This window comes from Clytia hemisphaerica, unplaced genomic scaffold (genome assembly GCF_902728285.1).
Source record: "Clytia hemisphaerica strain Z4C2 unplaced genomic scaffold, Clytia hemisphaerica genome assembly, whole genome shotgun sequence".
In the NCBI taxonomy this organism is placed as follows: domain Eukaryota; kingdom Metazoa; phylum Cnidaria; class Hydrozoa; order Leptothecata; family Clytiidae; genus Clytia; species Clytia hemisphaerica.
This window is the reverse complement of record NW_027104472.1, coordinates 604,752-623,864: the sequence shown is the minus strand read 5'-3', so window position 1 is coordinate 623,864 and position 19,113 is coordinate 604,752. Positions and strand designations below refer to the sequence as shown.

General features: G+C 36.6%; 3 protein-coding genes across 3 annotated transcripts in view; 1 reads left to right on the top strand and 2 right to left on the bottom strand.

Moving 5' to 3' along the window:
- LOC136821311 (WD repeat-containing protein 35-like) overlaps positions 1 to 19,113 on the top strand; it is a 70,038-nt gene that overhangs the window by 16,140 nt on the left and 34,785 nt on the right. Inside the window, exons 18-24 of the mRNA XM_067077543.1 lie at positions 6,391 to 6,459; positions 6,606 to 6,686; positions 7,263 to 7,399; positions 7,729 to 7,846; positions 9,930 to 10,015; positions 11,017 to 11,096; positions 11,382 to 11,578. Of these exons, the coding sequence (XP_066933644.1) occupies positions 6,391 to 6,459; positions 6,606 to 6,686; positions 7,263 to 7,399; positions 7,729 to 7,846; positions 9,930 to 10,015; positions 11,017 to 11,096; positions 11,382 to 11,578 (768 nt within the window). The remainder of the gene's footprint in view (positions 1 to 6,390; positions 6,460 to 6,605; positions 6,687 to 7,262; positions 7,400 to 7,728; positions 7,847 to 9,929; positions 10,016 to 11,016; positions 11,097 to 11,381; positions 11,579 to 19,113) is intronic.
- Positions 5 to 4,482, bottom strand: LOC136821312 (gamma-glutamyl hydrolase-like). Its single transcript, XM_067077545.1, has 4 exons — positions 4,309 to 4,482; positions 2,613 to 2,856; positions 1,345 to 1,816; positions 5 to 423 (listed from the first exon to the last, which is right to left on the bottom strand). Exons 1-4 carry the CDS (start codon positions 4,401 to 4,403, stop codon positions 71 to 73), a joined length of 1,164 nt encoding a protein of 387 aa, XP_066933646.1. The 5' UTR covers positions 4,404 to 4,482; the 3' UTR covers positions 5 to 70.
- Positions 17,611 to 18,827, bottom strand: LOC136821313 (QRFP-like peptide receptor). The gene has a single exon (XM_067077546.1). It carries the CDS (start codon positions 18,764 to 18,766, stop codon positions 17,633 to 17,635), a length of 1,134 nt encoding a protein of 377 aa, XP_066933647.1. The 5' UTR covers positions 18,767 to 18,827; the 3' UTR covers positions 17,611 to 17,632.

Genomic DNA, 19,113 nt, shown 5'->3' with positions numbered 1-19,113 from the left:
TTTTGCGAGTACACATATTAAATAGACAAAGATTCTCTTTCACCTAAAAAACAAGCATAACAATTTATATTTAAAATTGCATAGGTATTTTATGTTTTTTCTTCTTGTTGCCTTTTTTATCCGTCTCAATATTCCGGTCTGCAAATTTCTCCGAGTAGAGTGGAAACAAATATACTTGCTCGTACGGAGTCTCGGTGATGTTTCCAACATAGACAGCTGAATTCTTATACAACAAATATTTCTCCTCGTCTTTGCGTGTTTTGAATTGATTTGGATTTTGACGTGCCAACCCCATGAATATGTTTGCAATATATTGTGCGGCCGTTACGGCAAATGTGGAATGGTCTATGGCTAAACTTGGATTATGCATGAATAAGGACTTCTCTGGATGCCATTGCAACCCGAAAATAGGTGCAAATTTGTCTAAAGAAAGAGAGAACAGTAATAGTTTGGTTACCACACAAAACCAGCTTTTATGAGACATCGTACGCCGTGCCGCCATGACCCAGCGGGACCATCCCCACTGGTCACCCCAGTGAAAAATCCTTCAAAAAATGTGTATTGTTATGTGTATATTGTAAACGAAAAAAAGTCTTTCTACTTTCAAATGTTGTTAGACTAGCAGATGATCAAACTGAAAAGTGGGTTATCGTAATAGTTTAGTCCTATAAAAGTTGCCACGGGACTTGGCCCCTACTATAAACTGTTCGTATTAAGTACCGTTAAGTATCTTGTCAGCATTTTGATAACACAACTACAACTATGACGGAAGTCTTGCAAAGAACCCATTGGATTTGAGTTTACGAAGGTCCGAATGATGTCATATTTTTTTATTTTTGAGGGTGTGTCAATGCAAGGAATTCAGGCGTTAAACCTCATTCAGGCTTGGTACACTCGTACCCAATTCCCTTTCATTTAGCTATCGGTGTATAGATAGATAAGTGTATGGACTAGGTATATGAGTTGATTGATGCATGGGTTGATAACATACCTAGATTTATAAAGCCCGAGGGGCTAGATGTCGTGCTTTGGCTGAAAAGTGTGCCGAGGTTAGGTAGGAAATCCTACCTAGGTCACGTGACATTACAATAGAATTTCAGCGCTTAACCAATCAGAAGCTTCGCGGGCTCTCGAAAACGTTAGCAACAATATTTTTTCCGATATTTATTTATGCCTGCGAAGGCTTAAAGCACGACATCTAGCCCTTCGGGATTTATAAATCTGTGATTGATAGGTGTTTGGACTCTGACGAGTTTATACTTTTTGAAGTTACGGATTGCTCAGCCTTACGGGTCACTGAGTCGTTTACGATTTTCAATCGATATTTTCGAAAATCAATCTTACCTTCATATGTGCTGATAAACTCGATTCCTCGTCGATCATAATTAGTTGTCAGAATGCGAAATTGTTTCGTCAGCTCCGGATGCTTTTTAAAATTCTCATACAGTGCACTGTAAATATGTGCATTAAACGTCAAAGCCTTCTCCTTTAGAACTCGAATCAAATCTTTGGGTGCTTTACCGAAAAGTTGAGATTTCCTTGCTTCCTTTGTGAACATTAAGGGTAGAGTGATATTACTAGAGTCAGAAGGTCGCAGGATTTCTTCTTCCGAGAGTAGCTGCATAATCATTTGTGAACCACGGCAGATCCCCAATACGGGATACGGGATTCCTTTCTTAGCTTGTTCTCTTGAGTATTCTGTTGCTGCTTTTGAGATTCTACTATATCCAGAATCTGCCAAGTCACCGTCGCCTCCAGGGATTAATACTCCGTTCACTTTCCTCAACATGTTTCGTAATTTACGGCCTTTCAGGTCCTAAAAATCAAGAAAGATTGATGTTGAAATTTTCGCTTCTTTTGTAATGATATAGCTGAAAAATGTTTAGACGCGTGTTTATGAGAATAATTGTGATAAATTGGAAAAATTTTTACAAAAAGGGATCTATCCAGAATGTGGAAGGCAATACACCGTAGTCGCGCGGTCAGGCACGTGCCACTTTATTATTATTTAATTGTCCCCCTAAACTTGATCCAATTTTTTACACCTTTTTCGATTGTCTATAGGTGCGAAAAAAAGACTGGGATGGTTTTAGGGTGGTAAAACGGACACAAAAATGCCCGCGCGGCAATGGTGGCTACAGTCGAAAAAGTGTATTGAAAGTTAATCGAAAACTACTGCGATTCGATTATGTCCTCAATCAAAGTAAGGAATGCCAAAAGAAACCGTCCAAGGAGGAACGATACGTAATCAGGATACGCGTTTTTTATGACTTCGATAAATTATATCACTACAAATTTCTGTAAAGCCCAAAGGGCTAGATGTTGTGCTTTAAGCTCTTTCAAGCAAAAAAAAAACTGAATATCGCAAAAAATATTGCTGCTATTGTCAAGCGCTGAAATTCTATTGTAATATGTGAAATAACCTCGGCACACTTTTCAGCCAAAAGCCCTTCAGGCTTTATAAATCTATGGGAATCACTTGTATCAGGCGCTCCTCAAAAGAACATTGCTCCTCAAAAGGAACTTCCAAAGTTTCTATGAAAACTTGACCCGCTTCTTTCAGTACTTCAGTGAAACCAAATATACCAAATAATCATCAAAATGCAACCTACCTCAGAAATACTAACAGCTCGTCCACCAGTCATTTCAATCAATTTCACAAAACTGGCACCAAAATATTCTTTAGACCATGATACAGGGTATTCCGATAAAATCTTATCTCCATCCAGAGGCATGGGGACGATTCCTATGACTGGACGAAGGTTAATAAATTTCTTGTATGTCTCTGTGAAGTAGTTGGTTGGGAATGAGGACAGCGTTGGATAACCATTGTCCTTTGACTTGTTGCCACTTCTCCTATTACAGAAAAGGTAAACGAATTCAATGCTTCGTAGGCTTTTTAATACTCTGTACTAGAGTGTATGTATCTCACGTTTATCGTTTCGTATTACACTATGTGCGCAGTGTCTGTTTGATAAAAAATATTCCCGTAAACCGCAAACCTCTGCGATGAAGTATGATTTATAAATAGCAACACTTCTCTCGTCGTCTCCCCTCTCTTGAAAAATTTCAAACCAGAAAAGACAAGGACAACAGACTCTCTACGGCAATGAATTTTGAAATTAGCCGTAGATATCTTCTTAAAGGATACGTCATTTAATGCATCTCCTACCATTTGCTTACACAGCATTTTCAAACAAATGTTATCTGATATTCCGATGGCGGATTGGCGGCCGCCCACGCTAAAGCTCTAAAGGGAGCGGGCGGTTAGTCGGCCTTTGATGTGCCGCATCCTCAGTCGGGTTCAACAGTCCTTGCCCGTAAAGAAAGAAATATTTCGGTTGGACCCGCCAATCCCCGGAAACGAGGGCTGGGTTACCAGACCTCCCGCTGCAAAATTCTTAACGCGGTCTCGCAAAATTCCGTAATGTAAACCTTCCAGATCTTGAAAATTTTCCCGACCTTCAGAGCTTTAAACGTGTCGGATGAAAATTTCACCATCTGGGTGCCAGATAAAAACAAATGATGCCCATACGGCGACGCGCGAGAACAAGTGATGAGAAATTATTGTTTATTCGCTTTGTCAACTAGTAATAGGCGCGTCCTCTTTCTATATAATAAAAATATTAGACAGCCGTCGAAACCTTGTACACTACTGTGTTATTTTTAAAAGGACAGGGTATAAAGTTCATCAAGGGACACATAGATGGGTTATTGCCAAAAGTTATCTTCCTGGCTTTCGTGAAAAAGGTCCGGGTTCGACTTCTACTAAGGTGCTGCGATTCACTTATTAAATGAAGGTGCATTCGCCCAGGTTAACCGTACTTGCGAGATTACTTCTCGCTTCTCTCTCCCACTCATTTTTTGTTTATTTGACGTCATCTGAACTGATAAGCTCGAACCAAATCTTTTTTAATTGTCGAGATTCAAATTTCCAATATTTGATTCAAGCAATTGGAAATTAGCCGAAATACACTTTTCTTTTATAAGAACCAGTAAATTTTTACTGAAGCTCGGCTGTTCTTATTTTTTTGGCACTTTGAGCCTTGAATTGTTCTTATTTTGTTCTTATTTTTTCTAAGGTAAAAAACAAGTTTTGGCTATTTACTTCACTATTTAGAGGATTTTATAAACCAGTGATTCTTTTTGCTATAACTCTCTAACTTCAGCCTCTCCACTGTTCTTAAATTGTTCTCATTTTTTGGCATTTTTGAGCCTCATTGTTCTTATAAAATTGTTCTTATAAAAAAAGTGTAAGCCAATAATTCGAATAGTTTTAGCATCAGCAAAAGAATAAGTGTGTAATACCTTTTTGCAGAGTCAGCATTCCTTTTCCCTGAAGCGGTGACATTAAAAATCACCAAAATAAACAAAAGAAAACGAATTTTATGAAGATCTCTCATTCTTCTTTTTCATTCCAAAAAATCTTCCTTCCAAAAAATAAAAACACACAAACATTTCCTGAAAAAGCAAAACTCCCTTATTTCATCATTTGCATTGCATCAATTTGATTGGATAAAAACCATACTCTTGAATACTCTATAATTGTGAATCGATTGTTGGTTATTGATAGCATGCAGCTATTTACATAGTACTATTCAGTATAATTTTAACAGCTTTTAACTAGTTTTTTTAAAACAAACACAAAAGATCTTTTAATCAATGCTCAATGAGAGGTTGCCAAAGCAAAATTAGATTTCCTGAAACGATACATTTTCACTGAAAAAGTGATTTGTTTATACATTTTTTGTTTTTGCTTCACTAACTATTTGTTTTTTTCTTTTTCAATTCTGATAAATTTAAAGGTTTTATATTTACATAAGTGCTTCCGTTTCATATCAGACACGTATTTCATATCAGGACAGTGTCTGCCTATTGTAATGTTATGCTGATGTAAGCAAAAAAATGTTTTTCTTTTCCTCTTTCTGACCAATCTTGCTCCACATCCGTATCGATCCAATGAAAAAGCTTGTGAATTAAAATTGATGAGTAAGCAAACGATACCACTCTTATTCAAAAACAAAACCTTTAATGCTTCTTCTAAGAATGATGTTTTTCCATTTCATCATGGGTACACTCTTTTTCTTTTACTGTATAAGAACAATGAGGCTTAAAATCGCCAAAAAATAAGAACAATTAAAGAACAATGCTAATGCCTGGAATCACTCAATTTCAAGCAATCTAAGGGTCAAAAGAGTTTATATTCTAAAAAACAACTAAAATCTGACAGACGGTTTTGCAGTCCGCCTAAACAAAAGCTTAAAATTGAGAAATACTTTCACTACCGGGCCACTCTTAATCGTGGATTGACCCGGGCGAAGTTAGATTTACGTTGCCAAGTTTGGATTTTTGCGCGCCCCCTTTTCAAAGTAAAATATTTTTGTAAAAATGACGCGTATAAGCCAGCACGAAAATTTTCCTGCTTTTTTTCTTCTCTTTTGCTGAAAATTGCTAATTCTAAGCAAATAGGCGCGAAAATTACTAATCAGAGGCGCCTTTTTCCGACCGTTGTCTTTCAGTGCCCCCGAAAAATCGGCTGTTTGTTGTCCCCTGCCCCCTCTGCAGTACCACTTGTACCACGCTACTAGTGGTGATATTCTTGGTATATTCTTAATTTTTTGGCCAATTTCACAATGAATATTCTTATAGAGTACATGTCGAGAGGTAATGTCGAACGACATGCATGCAGATTGTAAAAATATGAAAAGCGAGGGTTTTAAACCAAGAAAAAATTCTATTGTATATTGTATCATGGCCATGCTTGTACAAAATTTGGAAACTTGGGAAACTCGCCAATCTCTGTAATTCCACCGTACGCTGCCCTAAGCTACAATCCTATTCCTCGAGAGAAGGAGAAAAGAATTTCCACCTCGCTTGTTCGGTGAAACTTGGTTCTAAATGATAAGCTTACTTGAGAGAATTTTCATCGAGATAAAAATCTATACTATAGTACTATAATACCCCCCCCCCCCAGTGGACCCTCGATTCACGCATTCACGCATTTTTTTTTTCAATTTTCACGCATTCACGCAACCGAAAATGCTCATTCACGCAACCGAAAATGCTCATTCACGCAACCGAAAATGCTCATTCACGCAACCGAAAATGCTCATTCACGCATTCACGCAAACCGCTGGGGGCTCCAAATTTGGGAGATAATTCATCAAAAATTATTTAAGTTGTTTATCAGAGGCGTGTCAAAAATGTTAGAGTCACGGAGAATGAAGTTAAAACATGGTAGAAAAAACTTTGAATTCCATCTCACACAAAGTTTATTTTTGTAATTTGGCACCGCTTATGTAAAACTATTTCTTCGAATCTTTTATATTATGTATTTTTTTTGGAAATTTTCTCTATAGGGTTTTACATTTTGTTTCTTCTCATTTTCAGGACAACCCAGATCTGTTTGCAATGACTGAAAAGACGAGAATGTACATTTTCAGAAATCTTGAACCAGAGGTATAATTCGATTCGTATTTCATTGATTTCAAGCGATGATATCTTGGTGATGATAAACGACCGATTTAAAATGTTAATTTTTGACAAAACTGAGTAGTCAATAATTGTCAATTATCTTTGTCAAAAGCTTTTTTTAACTTTTGTAGGAGCCCATCGTATGTTCAGGATATATTTGTCAATTCAATGATCTTCAAATTCAATCAATCCTACTTGATGAAATTATGAAGGTAAGTCAAGTTATGCTCTTTGTTGGCCTTTGTTCTTTCGACTATCTGACCATTTCTTTCTCAGCAAATTTCGAAGTATGCAACTAAACTCAACAAATTTCGATTAAACTTGATGTGTAGAATTGCTTTCCATCTGATATATACAGTAATACAATTTCTCTCTAACTCCAATATCGGTCAAAATATATTGCAAATTTTGGTTAATTCCTCGTTTTTAGCATTTTAAAGTTTGGGCGAAAAAGTGGCTTTTGGGCTATTTGTTAGATTTAATCGAATATTTTCAATTTGGGTGGGGTTTTTAGACTTCCAGGTCATATTCTGAGCCCTATTGGACCGTTCTCTTTGATTTTAGATAAATCTCATGTTAAAACTCTACCCTTCCAACCTAAGTTAGAGTGCTTCCAAATCGATTGTGGCTAAAAAATTTCGTGGGAATTTCCCTTTTTTTCTCAAATATTATGGCCGGTATGGTCGCTCCAACATTTTTTCAACGTTCTTTTATTGTTTCATGACCGACCTAGTGGATATGGCATTGATGCCTTATATCAGTTATAATCTCATTATCATTTTTTTAAGGACCCCGAAAATCCAACCAAAGAATCAATCATCGACATTGAAACGAAGTCATTGCGAGATACTCGAGATCTGTTGGACAAAGTAGGAATCGACGATACATACCAGTTTGTTATGGATAATCCACATCCAAGGTTATGGTAAGTCAAAGGAAAATAGACGCATTCTTTATAAGTCTTTATAAGTCTGTCCCAAAAAAGCCGACAAATTTTTATATAAAGTACCTTATCGGGGAAAACTTCGTCGGGGAAAAATATTTGTCACTTGCTGGTTTTGGTAAACGCATTAAGGCCGGGGAAAATTTTCGTCGGGGAAAAATATTCGTCACTTGGCCGAAATTTCGTCACTTTTCCCCGACGAAGTTTTCCCCGATAAAGTATTTTAATCAAGACTTTACTTGTTTAAACCTAAAAGTATACCAATGTCGAGTATATATTTTAAAACTTAACTTTTATTTTCATATCAACAGGAGATTATTAGCAGAGTCTGCACTCGAGAAATTGGATTTGGAAGTTGCTGAAAAAGCTTTCGTCAAATGTCAAGATTACCAGGGCATCAAATTCGTCAAAAAACTGAACAAACTCGATGTAAGTAATATAAAATTTCCACCCTTCGAATGTCCCTGTCAATATACTCTTTATGGTCTTATTATAAATGGTCTAACTTTTGTTTTGTACGTACTATTCAAGAAAATTATTCCTTGGTCTGAATCACAGATCTTTTACAAAAACTGCAGGTAGTATAAGGAGCACGAATCCGTTAGTGGATGCCAGCAGCCTTATGATTCCTTGGATTTTCCAGTCATTTTGTGGGCGGTTACCTTAGTCGCTAGAGTATTTGCCTTCTAATCAAGGGCTCCTGGGTTTGACCCCCGGTCACCGGCAGCTCAGCTCAGTACTCAATGTACTGGGTAATCTGTCCTATGTGGTAATTTACTGGGAGCTGAAAGTAGGTGTGGCTTATACTACTTGCATTCAATCTCCCAAGTCAAGCTCCAAAAGAAAAGGGGGTAGAATCCTTCGCTCCCGGCGCCGCGGATTTTTTTTCCGTCAACGAACGAAGACCTACGCTAGCGGCCGAATACCTTTAAAACTTTAATGCGTGGTTTTCCAGCGGCCGAAGACCTACGCTAACGGCCGAAGACCTACAAATTTAATGTGCGATCAGGTTTCAGCGCCCGAAGACCTACACAAACGGCCGAAGACCTGCAAAACTTAGAAATTTGAGAATCTAAATCTGAGCCAGCGGACGAATACCTTTCTTTGCCGCATGAAAGTTTTTCGCACCAAACTGCCATTCAAGCAATAAATTTTTAATATTTCGTGAAATAAATTCTTTTCGTGATAAGTCACATGAAAACATAATGGTACTTGGTAGCACATTTCCTACGAAATTCACCTAGAAACTCAGCATATGCATGTGATGGAGTCATACCAGATTTGAATAGCTTTTTGATATAATTTTGCGTTTCCTCTGAAATCAATTTAAAGCTTAAAGCATGAAGAGAATTCACGGGGTGATTGTGTTTATGCTCTATATCTATGGTACATCTAAATGGAGTTGGTTGTTCATTAGAATCACTTTTAAGTATCTTAACCGACATCTGAAAGGGACAAAAAGTATTCCTGAATCTTTTGGTTGGTTTCTTCTCCAATATTGACTTGACATCTCTTGTCTTTTCGTACCTTGTGTCGTGGTAGCATCTATAAAACACTCGCTCCGAATAGATACTCTTCTCAGTGTTCTTTTTTGGGGTCCTAATTTTCAAGGTTTCACCCGTGTATTTTGAGTAGGTTTCAATAAAATTTTTGAGATCTGTGCTGAAAGATATATCACATTTTATCTCAATATCAGTTTCATGATTTTCATCACAAGAAAATGTAACAATTTCGTACTTTGATTTGATTTCCTCAAAAATATCAGCAATCAAATTCCTCTCCATGTTTACAAGAGTACCATTATGTTTTCATGTGACTTATCACGAAAAGAATTTATTTCTCGAAATATTAAAAATTTATTGCTTGAACGGCAGGAGTTTGGTGCGAAAAACTTTCATGCGGCAAAGAAAGGTATTCGTCCGCTGGCTCAGATTTAGATTCTCAAATTTCTAAGTTTTGCAGCTCTTCGGCCGTTTGTGTAGGTCTTCGGGCGCTGAAAACTGATCGCACATTAAATTTGTAGGTCTTCGGCCGTTAGCGTAGGTCTTCGGCCGCTGGAAAACCACGCATTAAAGTTTTAAAGGTATTCGGCCGCTAGCGTAGGTCTTCGTTCGTTGACGGAAAAAAAATCCGCCCCGGCGCCGCCAATAGCCACCAGATGAATATAATTTATACTTACTCTGGGTGCATCAGGCAAAGTTTACTCCTCAGTGTTTTTTATACAGCGTGTGTCCTAAAATAGCAGACAGATTTTTTATATAAAGTGAAATCATCATAATTTATGCGAAATTTTATGACTTATATACTTTAAATTTCAATCTCCAAAACCTTTTCATTCGTTCTGGGAATTGAATATTTATTGATTGAACAGAGAATTTTAATCTTATTTCAATTATTCTACTAAGCCCAGTTTAGATAATGGGTTTTTGGGGATTTTACCTAATATAAAAATTTGTCGGCTTCTTTCGGGACACACTGCATGTATTAAAAACTTGATATATTATCTTTGCAGGTGGAAGCAATAAGAAGTGCTGAAGTATGTGCTTACTTTCAACGATATGACGAAGCTGAGAAAATATATTTAGATGCTGATCGCTGGTAAGTTGCAATGATACAATAACACAATTTTTTTACCTTTGATTCAAATGTAAAATTTTAGACATCCAAAACATAACTTTGCTAAGCCAGAGAAATGGGGACTTTTGAGAAATTCTCATATGCCTTCAGCTTGCCATTGCAGTTTCCTGTTTTCTTTTGACTTTGAAATGAAAATGAACGCAACCTTAACACAAGTTCAGTGAATTAAAGAGCTAGCTGGGTTTGGCACGTGCATCCGGGGGTACTAGGTTGGTGAGGTGACAGGTTCGAGCGAAAAAAGTCCAAAAATCAACCCTTTGAGAGACTCAGTTTCGACATTTTTGCGACCCTTTGAGAAACTATTTTTCCAATTTTAGCTCAAAATTACCCGATTTTATGACCCCTCGAGGGAGTCGATTTTGATATTTCGTAATTTTGAGATCCTTTCGGGGACTAATTGCTATTTTATCGTTTTTGTACCCATAATGAGAGACTTTCGAGGGTTTAAAAAAAGGGACCCTTATTACCAAGAGTGGAGAGTAGTTTGTTATGGTAGATCCATTCTTTACGTTGCGATCCCTACACAATGGTCCCGTTTCGGCATCTTTTAATGAGTAGCTCCTAACAAATTGGTCATTAAGAAACGTGAATTGAATGTTAAAAAGATGTTATAATGATGTTATGTCTTTTAGTATACTAAGACTACGGCAAAGTCCTAGTATGCTACGGTTAAACGCAACTGCTTAAGCCGTATCTGAATTGCCTAATTTTAGGCTTAGTTAACTGGTTTGCGCATTATGACTTTCTAATACAGTGGAACCTCTAATTAGCGGACACCATCGGGGAAAGGGATTAGTGTCCGCTAATTAGAAGTGTCCACCTTTTAGAAACTTTTTTATGAGGATTTGACTAGGAAACGGCCGGGAAAAATGAAATTGTCCGCTAATCAGAGGTGTCCGCCTTTTAGAGTGTCCGTTAATTAGAGGTTTTACTGTATTCTCTGTTCTTTCTTTCATTTTAAGGGATTTAGCAGTTGAGATGAGAATGAAACTAGGAGACTGGTTCCGAGTTGTTCAACTCGTCAAATGGGGTGGTGGTGGAGGTAGGGTTCTTATTTTTTCCTGGAATGAATAGCCGACTACTGACGTTTATTATTTTAAACTAAGTTATAAAAACTTGTTCCAAATCACCGATATCTTATATAAAACACTAATTAGAGCTTTTCCTTCCCTATTTGAAGGAAAATGCGCCATTTTGAATGGAGTGACGTTACAATTTGGCTTGCGCGATCCTTACTTAAATACTTGAAATCTCCTTAACTCGAACGAATTTGTGTTCGAGTTATGGAGACTCCATTGTATATCAACGTTACCCACTTTGTTCATAGATGATGCCCTTTTGGAGAAAGCTTGGAATGCGATTGGTGATTATTATTGCGACCACCAGAAATGGGCGAACGCTGTACAATATTATGTGGAAGGACGAAACGAAGAAAGAATCTCAGAATGTTATTATATGCTTGAAGATTACAAAGGATTGGAAAAGTTTTCTGAACAACTGCCAGAGAATCATAAACTGTTGAAGGTATGTAATTTTAATAGTTTGGTGTGGCAGGTGGAAAACCCAATAAAGTAAAATCCCGAAGGGCTAGAAGCAAATCTCCTACGTAGGACTTGCAACCACTAAATCCTACTAAGTTGCGCGGCCTTGAGCGGCTAGTGTGGTTTTTAAACAAATTCCAGATTGAAAGTAAAATTTAACACTCGAAAACAAAGAAACCGCTAAATCCAAACCATCGGCAAAAATATAGCGCATATTCTAAAAGCTTCACTTTTCTATCCTGCGAAAGGTTAAAGGCTAGCAAGAAGCCGTCGCTATGATTGCCCCACGAACGCATTGATAATCGAGAATGAACGTTTGAAGGGCGCATTCCAGAGCTTGAGAGTTCTTTTCGCTGAACGTTTTACCGATTCCATTGAAACCATTGAAAAAATGGTGCGCAACATATCGTATGTATTTTATCAAATGAAAAAGCATAATATGCTGATACTGTACGCTATCCCTATCCCGGAATCTGCTTAAACTTAACTGTTTCAAAGGGTTGGTTTTTCAAAAAAGGACGAATAAAAGAAAAATTGGAAAAATCCAATTGACAATTTCTATCATTTTATTCTTAATCGCTTTCTTTCTTTTTAAGGGCTCTGACCGGCATACAGGAAAACTGGGAGCCGGGAGGCGGGAGGCTGAACCGGGAGCCGGGAGTCGGGAGGCTGAAATCGAAAGTGGGAGGCGGGAGGCGGGAGGCGGGAGGCGGGAGGCTGAAAACGAAAGTGGGAGGCGGGAGGCTAAAATCGAAAGTGGGAGGCAGGAGGCTGAAAACGAAAGTGGGAGGCGGGAGGCTAAAATCGAAAGTGGGAGGCGGGAGGCTGAAAACAAAAGTGGGAGGCGGGAGGCTGAAAACAAAAGTGAGAGGCTCATTTATGAGGCCACGCACAAACGTTTTTGGTCAAGGGATAGGTAACAAAGAGCTAAGAAAATAATCAGATCATTTATTTTTTATAAACACACACAATCCATCAAAAAAAATAGTTCAAATAGTATGTTTTTAAACCAAGTGTTTTCCTAAGCGTTTCTCTTTATAAAAATAATTTTACATAAAAATATAGCAAGCTTTGTTTCGAAACTGCTGATGCAAGATTTAATTACAAAAAAATATAACATGATAGTTTTCGAGTGTTATATATATTTAGTGCAATCGGCTCTTGCAAATCGGCTCTTGCATGTTGGAAATAATCTAAAATCGTTTCTTTAAGAAGTCAATACCTTGACAGGGTAAAATCAAAGACTTTGGTAAAATATTACAAGTCATGGCAAAATAAAGGTCTCATTATAATCATTGTTCACTTCACTTGCACATCACCTGCGTGGCCGAGTGTATAAGTCGATGAAACGGCAACAAAAGCGTAATGATTTTAGAGAGTTCGAATCCTATACGGTGCGACGAAAATTGTGTTATTTTGTCTGTTTTGTCAACATTGATCAAAGTTTTTCTGGTTTTATGAGCTCTTGTTGATATTTTTGAAAATTTCTGTTAAAATTTTAATAAACAAAAATTGGGGGGGGGGCAGTCAGGCAAATTGACCGACGCCGCGACGGGTATCTGCGGCGGTTAAGGGTATGTTTTCCAATTTATCAGAAATGCACTGTAAGGGTGGAAATTTCAGATAATCTATGGGAAAAATTATTGCTCAAAAAATCTTGATTGCTCGAAAATATTGATTTTTTTTGCTCCAAAACTTTCAACTAAAAAAATGCAAAAAATCGGCTTTCGTCTTTTTTTATTATCTTATAAACACTTTTTTCAGAACCACAAGTGAAAAGAAAAGCAAAACTGACTGAATATGGTGCCAAGAAAGTGGTTGGCAGGTCCAGAAAATGATTGACAGGCCCGGGGTAGATATTTCCGTGAACAATCTCGTTATCTCGTTATATTTATAAAAAAGTAATATACTTGTGGAAAGCCCAATTATTCTACTTTTTCGAATGCTGTGTCATGGAATTTTTTAAACAATTAAATAGAACGGGGTTTCCTCTGATGTAAACAAACCTCGAGTCCTATCCTGAAAATTGACATTGAGTGTAGAAAAAAAGACAAATGAAAGTATTTTCCTTTTTAATTCATATTTCCAATAATGAAAGACTAACTTGAAAACACCAAGAGTGAAATGTAGCTAAATGCTTAGAACGCCTTGCGACTTAGAATTTTTTTTCAAAACTGAAAATTTGACCCCGGCTCGAACTACCAAAGTCTCTTGTCATTGATTCTGAGTCCGGCGCGCTAGCAATGTACTATTGAGCCGATATACCACGTTACAATTTAAAAATCTTTATAAAAAACACTACTGCATATACGGGTGAACTAACCTCATGGGCTAGGCTAACTGTTTAGATCAATTACATACTCCAGGCTCCGTAAGGTTCCTTATTATAATTGAAAAAGCGTATACTAACAAACGATACGGAACTCGTGAGAGTGCTTTTTAAACCGTTGTCTTTGTTTATCTTCACAAGATTTTGTTTATCTTTGCAACTTAGTTCTCGCTTTCGGCCTTTCGTCTATTCGTTTTCCGCCTCCCGCCTCCCACTTTTATTTTCAGCCTCCCACCTCCCATCTTCAATTTCAGCCTCCCGCCTCCCACTTTCGTTTTCAGCCTCCCGCCTCCCGCCTCCCGCCTCCCACTTTCGATTTCAGCCTCCCGACTCCCGGCTCCCGGTTCAGCCTCCTGCCTCCCGCCTCCCGCCTCCCACTTTCGATTTCAGCCTCCCGACTCTCGGCTCCCGGTTCAGCCTCCCGCCTCCCGGCTCCCAGTTTTCCTGTATGCCCTCTGACTATAGTCCAAAAGTTGATTTTGGTATTTGAACATAAAAGTTATATTTCAGGTTCCTTAACACTTTTAACAAAGAATTGCCTTTACAAATTGCTTTTTAATCGAATCCCTTAAGAGTAATTAAGAATTTAATTGCAAAAATGACGTTATGAACTTTAAAAAGATTTTAATAATATGTTGCATCACCCTCTTTTACAAAAAGTGCTTAGTTTTAATGGGTAAATAAACTTTTTTGTTTCAAAATTTCTTTACACTGTCGGCAAAGAATTGAACTATTTTAAATTTTGCGGAAAATTTTTCTAAAAAGATGTGTCAAAAGTTATGACTGTTTTTTTAAGCAAAATCCAGATGAAAAATTAATGAAAAACCACTATTTTGAAGATTTCGAGACAAAGAGGCATTTACAAAATTTTTCCGCAAAAATTTTTATTGTTCGGTAAAAGATACACCATGTAATGCGAAAAATTTTTCAAAATGTTTTTTCTTCGCCGAAACTAAGCTCTTCAAAGTTGAAATACTCTTCCTCGCAAAAGTCTTCATTTTCTTCTTCATCAAATTTTTTCAATGCAATTTTTGAATTTTCAGATTCAGGAATAGTTTTTCTAACAGAAAATGTATAACATGCCATAGTTTTGTTGGTTACATCAGTCAGAAAACACATTTTAAACACGGCAATTATGAAAAATTCACTATGGTCAGAGCCCTTAAGCCACAAGTATCTACTCAATATCTTATTCAATCAATAACAATATTCGAATGGGGCGCTTATTCAAAGGGGGCGCTTATTCAAAGGGGGCGCTTATAATATTATTTTAACTAAAAGGGGGGCGCTTATTCAAGCGGGGCGCTTATTCGAGGATTTACGGTACGTCAAGTCAGAATGTCGGAATGTTTCGATTTTAGATCTATCAAGTTAGAATACATCGATTTGAGATGCGTTAAGTTAATATATCAGAATTTCGTTTGATATACCAGAGTTAGGTTTGATATACCCAAAATCTAATTCGAAATGCGCCATTTCAAAATGGACAGTGCATTTCGACTTGCTGTTCTGCATTCCCAATTCGCCTATTCGATTTTCTCCAGTATATGACGTCATAAACAATACGATGAACTTTTTTCTAGCGAGCAGCTCCACTACTTGAAGCAACATAAACCCCTGTGGGGCAATTAGCTTCTAGCCCTTCGGGCTTTTACTTCATTGGGAAAATCGCCTACACCGCTCTCTTATTAGTGGCTCGACATAAAGCGGCATGTAAAATGATTGCTAATGGTGTATTTTGGTTCCTTTTGACGGAATAATTTTGAAAAAAAAAATTTAAAACAATGTTTCAAAAAATGAGGATTATAAAAAACTTAAGGCTTGGGGACACGAGAATTTTTTTCGCGTTGGTGCAATGTAACATGCTTTGATCCCACCAACACAAGGAAAAAAGTGCGTGTCCCATGGTTTCTTTTTTTTGTTTCATGGGACAAAAAGTGAGGGAAATACCCAAAGGACACAGTGATTTTGTTCCTGGGAGAATGAAGCAAAATTGATTCGAATCAATTTTACTCCATTGCTCCATTGTCCCAGGGACAAAAGCGAGAGACACACAAATGTTATTAAAAGTGTAAATTACTGAAAGTGTGAAATTAAGAAATGTTTTCTTTTTTTTATAAGAACCAGTAAATTATGGCTGTAGATCAGCTGTTCTTATTTTCCTTCTGTTTTTTTTTTCAGACAGGTTAACTGTAAATGTTCTTGAAATGTTATTTTATTATTCTTGCTTTATTTTGAGGGGCTTTTTTCTTAACTTTTCTGCAATTCTGGGACTACTATTATTTTGTTTTGAGCCTCCATGTGCTTATAAAATTTTTCTTAGAAAAAAAAATAATTTCGCCATTTTTAGGACAATCATTGTGCCTTTTATATATATAGTCTAGGTTCAATTAAAAAAATTATAATAAGAGAAAGAGCAGGTGGTGTTTTCCATCCTCACTTCAAGTAAAGGGAAATTCCCAATGTGACAAAAGATTGAACCACAATTAAAAAATAATCGTCATGAATCACACCAGAACCATGTCTGAACAACGTGTAATATTATTATTAAGATTATAGTTATACTTTTTGGACGGATCTCATCAGGGATCCCACGTTTATTTGAAAATTCAAGTACCTTATCGGCCCTGATTACGCCACAGCCTAATTTTAGGCCGTTAATAATGCCAAAATTTGTTACAATGGTAACTTATGCTTCAAACTAGTAAATAATGACTAAAATTTACATTAAAATGTCATTTTCAGTAGTAAACTGTTGAAAATTCCATCGAAAATCACTGATTTTTAAATATATTTCAAATATTTCACTGAAGTTGTAAATATGGTGTACACGTTTTTTTTTTATAAGGAACCTTAACTTTGCTCTGAGCCTGGAGTTCCTTATTTTTACAGAGAGTTTCAGCCTCAAAGTTCCTTATCGAGTTCCTTATTTACATAGCTGCTAAGTTTGGATAACCATCTCTTACTGTTCCTTAAAACTTGTTTTTTTATTCTCAGCCTGAGCAGTTCCTAAACAATTCCTTATTTTTTGAACCATTTTCAGCCTCGAGTTCCTTATAAACGTGTTCCTTATACCGGGTGCGCCACAAAAAAAGTTTCTCTCTTTAAAAGTAATTTTCTCGAAATCTAAAAATTTTAAAAGAACCATTCCTATTTTATTGGACATACATAGACTACATAGACTTTATCCAGTCGAGAACCAAAAATCTGAGGAAAATTTCGGTAAAAGTAAATTAAATTGATTTTGATGAAGATTTTAAACCCTTTCGACCCTTCAGTTTCAAAATTTCATGTGTTTAGTTACTGAAAAATGCTCTTAATCTTGTAAAGGCTATTGCGATTGCCAGATTTAAAATGAAAAATTGATAGGTCGATTTTTAACATTTTTGAGCACTTTCTGAAAGTAACTTTTTTTATCCAATTGAGCATAACTTTTGATTTAATGAATCGAATTTAATAAATGACCCATCAAATTTTAAGTTTATCTTTCTTCCTTCCAATGAAATAGGAATTGCTCTTTTAAAATTATTAGATTTCTTGAAAATTAGTTTCAAAGAGAGAATTTTTTTTGTGGCGCACCCGGTAGAACGCTGAATTCTTCCTTAATCCTTTTAAAATTTAAAAATCTTAAAAATAACAAAGTTAATATAAAATGTTGGCAATTTTTTCTGTACGTAATAGTCAGTGTCATTTTTTCAATTTTTTGCCTTATTCACCATGAGCTTCTTTTCTTTCCTCTGTCGCTTCAGAAATCGTCCTTCGCATTGAAACCGATATTGAAATAGTTGAAATTTCCGACATTTCCGAAATCTGTCGGCTACTCATACGACTACTGGAGCTCAAATACGCCGAAATGACGGTATTTTGACGTCTATGTCGACGTCGATTCCAGAATTCCTTACGGAACTGCGGATTCATGATTGTATAAAATAAAACATTAGTAAAAGCCGTACTGATGCAAGGTAGCATTGTTAGTTTCATAATTCGCGTTTTAATATATTCTGCTTGCATTGTTTTCTCAAAGAATCCAATAGTATTTAGTATAAAATATACACCAAAAGGAAGCCAACTGCATATGAAAATCAAAACCAAAACACCTAGAAAACGCACAACACGGTTTCTATGGTTAACCTTAACCTGACTCACAAAATCTGGATCAAATTTATCCCTTGCTTGATAGTAGAATTGACAGAATACTAAAACGTAAACAACAGTCATGATGAAAATCGGGATAACGAGCCCGGAAATCGACAATACCGATCGGTATATCCCGGTAAATTCTTTCGTGAATCGGTGCGTCCGTAAACAGAAACCATATGTCTGTGTATTCTCCATTGTCAAAGTGTTTGGGATAAACACTAAACAACTTGAAATCCAAAAACCAATGAAAAGTCTCATCGATTTACGTTTATTGTTTAACGTATTTGCCATAGGGTTTTTAATGATTCTGTAACGTATAATAGACATGTGTAGAATTATCCACACATTTACAAAAGCTGCTACAAAGAATCCGGTTAAACCGTCTGTGAATCCGCAAATGATGGAATCTAAAATCGGGTTTTCACTGTGAACCGTTTTTAAGTTGATAATAATCCATGGAATGAAACCGATTTGTTGCCCGATATTTGCGGCACCCAAATGTACCAAACAAAAATGAAAATGCGTTCGTTGTATGTTTCCATGGCGATAAACGTAAATGAACACCAAGTTAGCAATTATACCACACGATAATAGTATAGTGGCTAATGCGGTGTATACAAAGTTCCAAGGATAGTCGAAGATTTCTTGTACAGCTTCCAGACTTTCATTATTGGTGCCGTTTGAAATGTTATTGAACACCATTATTTCAGTATAAGCGGTTAGATTAGGTTTTCTTCGTCATACTTTTTGTTAATTTCATTACTACTCTAGAAAAAATTAACATTTTCAGATATCTGTTCTTATTTGCCAGCTGGAAGAAGTATTGATGGTAAGGACTTCCCCAAAATTAAGATCAGTTCCCTGTTTTCTAGGAGAGGTTTCAGAACAGCCAAAACTTCCAGAACAGGTTTAATGTTTGTAGGTGATTTGATTTTCTGTTACTTATCTGTTCTTAACTGTCAGGCTAAAAATCTTTGAAAAACATTGATCACTAATTTTCAGGTAGTGAATAATACACGCTTTATTATGAGAACATCCAAAAATTTTTG

Excerpts from the sequence above, each read along its gene's own strand:
- LOC136821312 (XM_067077545.1), bottom strand. The coding sequence starts at position 4,403 with ATGAGAGATCTTCATAAAATTCGTTTTCTTTTGTTTATTTTGGTGATT. Across the intron at positions 1,817-2,612 it reads GAGCTGTTAGTATTTCTGAG|GACCTGAAAGGCCGTAAATT; the intron begins GTAGGTTGCATT and ends CTTGATTTTTAG. Across the intron at positions 424-1,344 it reads GTTTATCAGCACATATGAAG|ACAAATTTGCACCTATTTTC; the intron begins GTAAGATTGATT and ends CTCTTTCTTTAG.
- LOC136821313 (XM_067077546.1), bottom strand. The coding sequence starts at position 18,766 with ATGGTGTTCAATAACATTTCAAACGGCACCAATAATGAAAGTCTGGAA.